Source organism: Monopterus albus, unplaced genomic scaffold (assembly GCF_001952655.1).
Source record: "Monopterus albus unplaced genomic scaffold, M_albus_1.0 scaffold145.1, whole genome shotgun sequence".
Classification (NCBI taxonomy): domain Eukaryota; kingdom Metazoa; phylum Chordata; class Actinopteri; order Synbranchiformes; family Synbranchidae; genus Monopterus; species Monopterus albus.
The window spans coordinates 333,610-342,204 of record NW_018128025.1 but is presented as its reverse complement, the minus strand read 5'-3'; the positions used below and the strand labels follow the sequence as shown (position 1 = coordinate 342,204).

Genomic DNA, 8,595 nt, shown 5'->3' with positions numbered 1-8,595 from the left:
GCGTAAGCCTGCTTCGTGGTGCTCCTTTGATTGTTACATTTATCACATTGCATCAGTAGAAAATCCTAAACAAACCTTTTAACAGGCTTTTCAATATTGCAGTAAATGGGCTTCTTATCCTGGAGGCCAACGGGTTTATCTTGTTCTACAAATCCCATGGAGAAGTCTGTGGCTCAAGTTGAAGGACTGAAGCAAGTAACATTTTTTATTGATATGAACTATCATGGAGGCATATTATCATTGTGGAGATTTTAAAAAATTGATTTTCTTTATTTTATTTGTGCAAAAAAAAAAAAAAAAAAAACAAGATAGAACAAATATGACAGGACAGGTTAAGAAGCCACCAGCTTATACCATGGACCTACTCCCAACTCATATGTAAAACATGATATAACAGAATACAAAAAAACAACAACAAAACTATCAGTTAAAGAAAAAAACTCAGTTAGAAAAGGTCATTAATTAATGGACATTAAACATAACCAAACTTGTCATAAAAATGTACATAGTGAAAATTAATCTAAAAAAAACCGAATTAATTACACTTCATGAAGTAACATAAAGGCAATTGACTTCTTAATCTTTAATGAAAGCTTACGATGGCATTGCAAACCGTCTTGAAACATTATTCCCTTCCTTAAACGCGACTGTTGTGTTTTGACACTTTCGAGGTTCCGTAGTTTGTTATCCGGTTTCCTGAAGCAGGGCTGCTGTCATCTAAATAAACAGCATGTAAGAAATTTTGACGTGTTATTTTTAAATAATAGTTACAGTGCTCACTTTGACATTTGTACAAGGACTACTGCTTTTTTTTACAGTTAAAACGACAGCATTAAAAAGTTATTTAGTTGGCTACTCGCGAGCGAAAATTCAGCACGGAAGCTATGACAGTTAGCAAACTTCACGGCTAGTGCCACATCGTCAGAAACTGACAGCAGGGCCGCAGTCGCTACTTTATTTTGTTAATATGCTGTGAGGCTTTTGTTAACAGATGCATTTATCTCAATTATTTTGCTGCATATCTGTGTATGTGATCTATATTTTCTTTTGCTACACAGTGTTTACACCATATGCCGTCCCTGTATATTCATGTAACGTTATTTTTAATAAATACAAATCTAGTCATAGAACTAGAAGAAAACTAACGAGATATTACTCATGTATCTGGACATATAAGTAAATAGGTTAACTTGTATAAGTTTATTTTGCCGTCCTTATTAACATTGCTTTTTTAATTGTTCGCAGGGGTTGATTTTTGCACAGTGTCATCAAGATGCGTAGTCCTCCAAGTGTTGAGAATGTGACCGAAGGAAACTGACTTTCAGAAGCTTTAAGTGCATTTGGATAAGTTGTTTTCAAGTCAGCCATGGCTCGGGAGGAAGAGGACCTGACAGATAATGGGCCCAAGGAATTGGACGTGTTTACATCGGTGCGCTGCCTGGGTTATCTGTCCAGTGTCAACCTCCTGATTGCGGTTTGCGTGGGCATGTACGTACGCTGGGAAGTGACAAGCGAATCAGTGATTCTGGTCATCTTTATCATGGGCCTTTTTGTCTTGGGGATGGCCTGCATCTTTCATTACTACTTTGCTATGGAGAATGCAAGCCTCAGTTTGTTCCATTTGTGGTTTGGCTTTTTGCTTGGTCTTCTGTGCTTCTTCCACAGTCCGGCGTTGGATTCAAATGTCAAAGAACTGGTCGCCAACTATCTCCTCCTAGCCAGTGTAATTATGAAAGCAGTATGGGCTATAACTGAGCGAGTATGCAGCTCGATTCATTACGAACCCACCTTGCTAACATCATCTGAGCTGCTGGACCTCCTGGGATTTGGTATTGCTAGCACTACCATGTTTTTTCTCAACTCATTGGCCATAATAGGCTTGGTAGTGGCCCTGGGGGCACTCATTGTGGACCTTCGGATGAAATCCATCCTGGCTTTGCCCAACCTGGTCAGTTTTTCCTTGATTACATCTCTTGTGTTTTTCCAGGCCTTAGGCATCACAGCAAACCCTTATGCCTTAGGCTGCTACTTGGGCAGACTGCTGTGTGAGCCCGTGTTGGATGTGTACTTCAGTGGGCTGGGCCCCAACAAGCTCTGGATGCAAGTGCTCTCCCTGAGGAACGTGTGGAGGAGATTGTCCCTGCTGCCTTTGAGTCTGACTGAAATTGCCTTCTTTGTTCTGGCAGCTTTAAAGGTACATTAACCATTTGGCAAAAAGTGTGTCAGAAAATTAACATTATCATTAATTGAATCTTTTGGTGTTTGTGTAATTCACTAAAGAATTTGGAGCTCTTCAAACTCTTTAATTTCTCAAAAATGTTGGCACTAATGAAATCTGTTTTTTGAATTAGAATACAGGATAGCTTGAGTACATATTAAGGGTTTGTTTGATGACACCTTTCTTGTCTTACATAGCTTGGCAATTTGGAGCAGTGGTATCTGGTGATCCCAGGTTTCTGTCTGTTTGGCCTTTTCTGGTCCATCTGCCACATAATTCTCCTGATCACAATTTGGGGTTTTCACACCAAGTTGAGTGAGTGTCAGAAGGCCTTGCGTGCCCAGCGATCCAGTACCCGCAGTCTGGACCAAGTCATGGCCTCCAGGGGCATCCGTCACTTCTGTCTTATTTCGGAACGACTGGTGTTCTTTTGTCTGCTGTCAACCATCATACTGGCAGCTGTGTCCTGGCAGGTAGGAGACACAAGAGAGATCAGTGCTGCTGTACTTTAAGTCATTTCAGAAATAATATCATCATCATGAAATATTCTAGTCGATAGGTATCTAAGGATAATATATTTAATTTATTGTTTATGTGTGGTAGTCACATTTCTACCAGTATAGCAAGCACTATTATAGTGATGTCATATAGTTATATTGCTAAGAAATCTCATGGGTGCATTCAGCAGGTTTTGATGTTAAGACTTTCACAGAAAATCTCATAGGTCCTGGTTTAGTATCTCTCTTCTAATTCCTCCCCTACAGCTTAAGCACTTTGTGCTTCATGACAAGGCCTTTATAAACATATCTTACACTCATGTTATAAACTCTGCAAAGAGGTGATAGTGGCAGTGTCTAGTTAGTAGTAGCTCCCTAAGCTGAGGCACTTCTGCGCTGATGCGGAACCAATTTAATTAGCACTTTAATATCCCTATCTACTTGCATAAAGAGCAGCAATAATTTATTTAGCGTTATTAAACATTTACCTTGTAAGAGTCTCATGTGCCTGTGTTCTAATTTGAGATCTGCATGTTATTGCTAGTTGCAAATTTTCCTGAGAATGTGGGAGCTGTCTGCGCTTGCATTATGAGAACGTTACTTTTCAGTCACTGGTGTGTGTGGTTTTTGACATTTTGCAGCTATTACTGTGCTATGAGAATGCAGTTTTATATGGTCAACCACTTAAACAAATACAAAATAACTGCAATTTGGTACAACAGTTTTGTGCTTTATCTACTTAGTGCTTACATATTACAGTATGTAGGCACAGGGGAATATACTGTAACTTGTATGTTATAACTTCATAAAAGTTCACTGAATGAGTACAACACATTTTTCAACTTGGGCACACTTTAGGCATTTTGCTGTAGTCTGCTGACCCGAGTGTGGTTCCTCTTAACTATGAAAGTATTTACATTCTCAGATAAAGAAACTGAAAGTACAAAGTTGTACAATATTCTGTTTTAATGGATACTTGTGATGCATGTTTAGTGTGCTGTCATACAGTGCAGTGCATCTCCCCTGTCATGTTTTGTCCTGCTTTAATAACACAGTGTCAGGCCCATATTATAGAACTGTCTTGCAGAGTGTCACCACCAATTAACTGAGTCTGATTTCTTTGGTACAAGCTGTAAATTGTGAATGAATGTGACTCTGATTCATTTGCTTTTTGCAGCCCTCCGACTGTCTGTTTCTGAGCATTCTGCTTGTGGTGCTGCCTTTGGAGTCTCTGACCCTCAGCTTGTTCCACGACCTGGGCAGCTGCCTGGGGGGAACCTGTGTTGGCTACGCCCTGGTCATACCAACCGCTTACTGCAGGTACTGGACACACAGGAGTATAGAGATGCGTACAATTTAGCACAGTCAAACTTGCACTCCTAAATTGGAAACGACCGATTCTGATTATTGATTAAAAACAATCAGCAACAGATTAGAGTAGTCAGGTATTATTCTGTCAGTATAACAGCAGAAAGAAGTAAAACAAACTCTAAACTATCTAATAAAAGCAAAACAAAAAAAACAACAACTCAGCATTTGAAAAGCTTAGACTTTTTTTGAATAATTATACTCTCTGGATACTCAGCTAATCGCAGCACACATACACTCATTCTGTCTTCGTCCTCAGTTAACACAAAATCAACTGGATAAATAGACCAAATAATTTTAGATAAACATGCCGCTAATGTTTGTGTCCTTAAGGGATCTTTCTAGTGCTCCATCCGCAGCATATTAAGTTGTTGAGCTGGAGCAGTTAACCATAAGCTGCTGCTGATGCCTCTTCCAGTACCCTTTCAGTTTTTTGGAACAGCCTTGTTAGTTATAATGATGTCAGTGTGTCTCTTCATAAACAGCAGAAGCTAGCTATCAGTTATACATTTCTGTTTATATTTTCAATAACCCCTCTAGAGTCTGGCCTCTGGAGACTCATTTAGTTTTAAATTTATTAATGACCACTCTTTAGCTTATAGTTATATTTAGCACTCACAGGGAATGCCAGGCTATGGTGTTCAACTCTCCAGGTGATTTTGGATGCAGGCCCATGTCCTACTGGATCTATGGACATTTGTATGCAATACTGCATGCACATGGTCCGTAGGGAGGACTGAGAGCATGATGAGAATGTGGCAGTGTATAATCGGCCGTTTGATGGCTGCAGATCATGTTTTTACAATGACAAGAGCCCCATGGGAGATTAGAGAGATAGGGGTGAGAAGGGGAGGCGCACAGGGTAAAACAGGGAGGATGAGACAAGGGAATGAAAACACAAGGAGAGAGGACTGAGGTTATAAACAGTGGTGCTAAAAGCAAATGGGACAGACAGAGCAAAGGAACGTGCGGAATTGTGAAAGTGGGAGGGAGGGGCGGAGTCCTAAGAGAGCTCTGGAAAAAGGACAGATTTTTTTTTAAGGATGAAAGAAAGATCGTAACAGGGAATCTCAAACTACAAGCCATCTCTCCTGGGCGCTATAAGATCTGAAAAGATTAACTGGGTTTAGGTGAAAAGTGAGCTTGCCTAGCCACATGGAGGTTGCATCATGTCAGTTTCTAACAAGTGCAGTGTGTCTTTATAGCAGGCCTGACCATTATGCCAAAATTTCTGAAGAAAACTGTCTCTGATTTTCCAGGATAGAGAAGAATAAATAAACCAAGTTGTGTCAGCATAAAGTACAGCGAACACATCACACGCCAGAGGTGTACATGCCCTGTGGTTGTCAACAAATACAAACCACTTATCTGTCCACTGGCAGCAAAAATCAGTCCTCTTTTTTTCCACATAAGATAAGCGTTCACCTGTCCTCGTCAAGGTGAGGTTGAAGGTGATAACGCAAGCACAGGGTGCAATATGATGGCTGAATTATGGTTTATAAAAGTGAAGTATGAGTTTGCCATCAGCTTGAATGTGAATAATATCCAAAGTCCAGAGATGGAAAAAAAAAGTGTGTAGCTGCACTGAATAGTTCCTAGCTTTAACCCTTCTGTTCACCATTATTATCAAACATGCATACACATATACATTTTTATAAGTACTTTGCCTTCAACTGTCTCACTTTGTTTTTGTCACCCTTTTCAGTTCTCTTCTGTATACTGTGAAGGGAAAAGTCCTGTATACCTGTACTAAAATGAACAACCTTTAAAGAGAATTGAGATAGATATGTCCTTTATTTCTTGCAAGAAATAGGAGTGGTCTACAATAGGACTCATAGAGGTCCGTTAGAGAGGCTCCAAGAACAGAGGCAACTCAGTCACACATATATGAGCTTTACACAGGGTTTGGAAGCATCAAAAGAAATGAATGTGGACTGATAACATTCATACACATATGCTTCTCATTAGACAGAGGTCCTCGTCCTGGTACAGAGAGATACTCTAATGAGGGAGTAGATCTTTCAAGGACAGGTTACGCTACATCTTGTTGCTGTGCAGAAAAGCTGAAAGTTCATACATTCAGTGTGACAAGGTTCACCTCATTCTGATGCATACTAAGTTACAGTTTAATGCATAAAGAGTAAAACCAAAAATTGCTTCCACAATATCCCCTCCCTTTTTGCCATTTCCTTACTTTCCTTTCATTGTCAACTCCCTTTTTGCACCTGAGGCTAATGTCATTTGCTGAAGCAGTGATCCACCACTCCTCCTTCCATCATCTTTACCAGGTCTCCTCTTGTCCTCTTCATCTTCTCTTTCCCCAACAAAGCAAAAGCTACTTTGTGTGTCAAACTATCACTCAATCATCTCTCAGCTGCTTTCCACCCCAGCCCTGCTTCTGACAAGACACCTAATGTGAATTGCCATCAGAATAAATAAAAACCAATTGTTTTCCTCTCATCTCTCTCTTCTATCCAGTGCTGATGGCCAGCCCACACTTCTACCACCTGAGAAGGTAGAGCAGTTGAATCTGCGCTCTACAGGTATACTGAACAATGTGCAACGCCTTTTCTCCCATCACATGATTGAGACATTTGGCTGCGACTATTCCACTGGTGGTGTTACCTTGGAGGCCGTGCAGACCAAGCTGCGTGACTTTCTGGAGCGTCGTACTGCAGATGGGCCACGTCATGACACCTATCTGATTTTCTACAGTGGGCACACACACAAAGGCACCGGGGCCTGGGCTCTTGCAGGTGAGAGCCAGACATCCACATTATTTCCTTATCTTTGAAGTTCTTCTTTACCTTGTTGGAAGATTCAGTCTTCAATCCCCTGTCTTATGTCGTTCATGCAATTTCTATGGATGCGTTAGGGATGCACTCTTAGGTCAAAGTGTTTGTCATATGCACAGTTAGGAAATGTGTTTCCCTGTACAATGAAATTCTTTGCCGTCCACATGAATGCTACGCAATACAAGTGAAATATAAAGTGGATCAGCAATAACACAAATCTACATAGGCAGTAACACAAATCTAAGTCACTTTATAGCATCAAGTGAAGGAAGCAAATAAAAATACAACAAGAACACAATATAATGCAGAGAGAATATATGCTACGTGGAAGCCATGAAGTGCAAATATTCAGCAGTGAGTGGGCAATTATGCATGTGCAAAATGAGTATGTAAACAGTACAGATGGAATTACATGAGGTAGATCCTGATTCAGTTGTTTAGGAGTCTAATGGCAGAGGGAAAGAAAGAGTTTTTCAGCCTAGAGGTCCTGCATTTCACACTTCTGAACCTCCGACCGGAGGGTGGGGGTATGAACAATCCGTGCTAGGGGTGGGTGGGGTGCTTGAGGATGGATGCAGCTTTCCTACGCACCCTGTGGTAGTAAATGCTCTGCAGAGAGGGTAGTGGAGTCCTGGTGATCTTCTCTGCAGTCTTTACCACTCTCTGCAGGCGCTTGTAGTCCATAGCAGTAGTGCTGCCATACCAGACAGTGATGCAGCTGGTCAAGATGCTCTTGACGATACAGCTGTAGAAGCTGCAAACGATCCTAGGCAACATGCCAAACCTCCTCAGCCTCCTCAGGAAGTACAGCTGCCGTTGGGCCTTCTTGACCAGCTGTGTGGTGTTAAGTGTCCAAGTGAGGTCCTCAATGATGTGGACGCCCAGGTATTTGAAGCTGCTCACCCTCTCCACTTTGAGCCCCAGGATGAACAGTGGCTGATGAGTTCTCCTGTCCTTCCTCATGTCCACTATCATCTCTTTTGTCTCGTCTGTGTTGAGGGTAAGATTATTGTCCTCACACCATGACACCAGACCGGCCACCTCCCTCCTGTAGGCTGCTTCGTCCTCGCCAGTGACATGACCTATCACTGTGGTGTCGTCCGGGAACTTTAGGATGATGTTGTCTTTGTGGGAGGTGACACAGTTGTGGGTGAACAGGGTGTAGAGGATGGGACTGAGGACACATCCCTGTCGGGTGCCGATGTTCGTGATAATACTGGCTGAAGTCCTGTTGCCAATCCTGACAGTCTGGGGCCTGCCATTCAAAAAGTCACAGAGTGTGGGGTGCAGACCCAGTGTGGACAGTTTGTGGGGGACAACTGTGTTGAAGGCAGAGCTGTAGTCAATGAAGAGTATCCTCATGTAGGAGTCTCCATTTTCCAGGGGAGAAGGGGAATGGTGGAGGGCAGCCGCGATGGCGTCTGAAGTGGCCCTATTGGGCCGGTAGGCATACTGCAGGTGATCCAGGTATATACTACTCTATGTGTGTGCTTCCTCTCTGTGCTGTAGCTGTAGGTCTCAAAGCACGTGTAGAAGGTGTTGAGGTCATCCGGCAGGCTGTCTGTGGAGCTGATGATGCTGGTGGTGGTCCTGTAGTCTGTGATGTGCCACATTCATCCAGAGTCAACAGTAGAATAGAAGCCATTCAGCTTCTCTCTGTACTGCCTCTTGGCCACTGTGATGGCTTTCCTCAGTCTGTACTTTGCAGCTTTGTACT

At 42.1% G+C, this 8,595-nt stretch overlaps 1 protein-coding gene across 1 annotated transcript in view; it reads left to right on the top strand.

Annotated features, from left to right (window-relative positions):
* Positions 1 to 661: 661 nt before the first annotated feature.
* Positions 662 to 8,595, top strand: part of tmem168a (transmembrane protein 168a) — a 16,405-nt gene continuing 8,471 nt past the window's right edge. Inside the window, exons 1-5 of the mRNA XM_020614368.1 lie at positions 662 to 732; positions 1,246 to 2,194; positions 2,416 to 2,691; positions 3,893 to 4,035; positions 6,562 to 6,839. Of these exons, the coding sequence (XP_020470024.1) occupies positions 1,367 to 2,194; positions 2,416 to 2,691; positions 3,893 to 4,035; positions 6,562 to 6,839 (1,525 nt within the window). The 5' untranslated portion in view covers positions 662 to 732; positions 1,246 to 1,366. The remainder of the gene's footprint in view (positions 733 to 1,245; positions 2,195 to 2,415; positions 2,692 to 3,892; positions 4,036 to 6,561; positions 6,840 to 8,595) is intronic.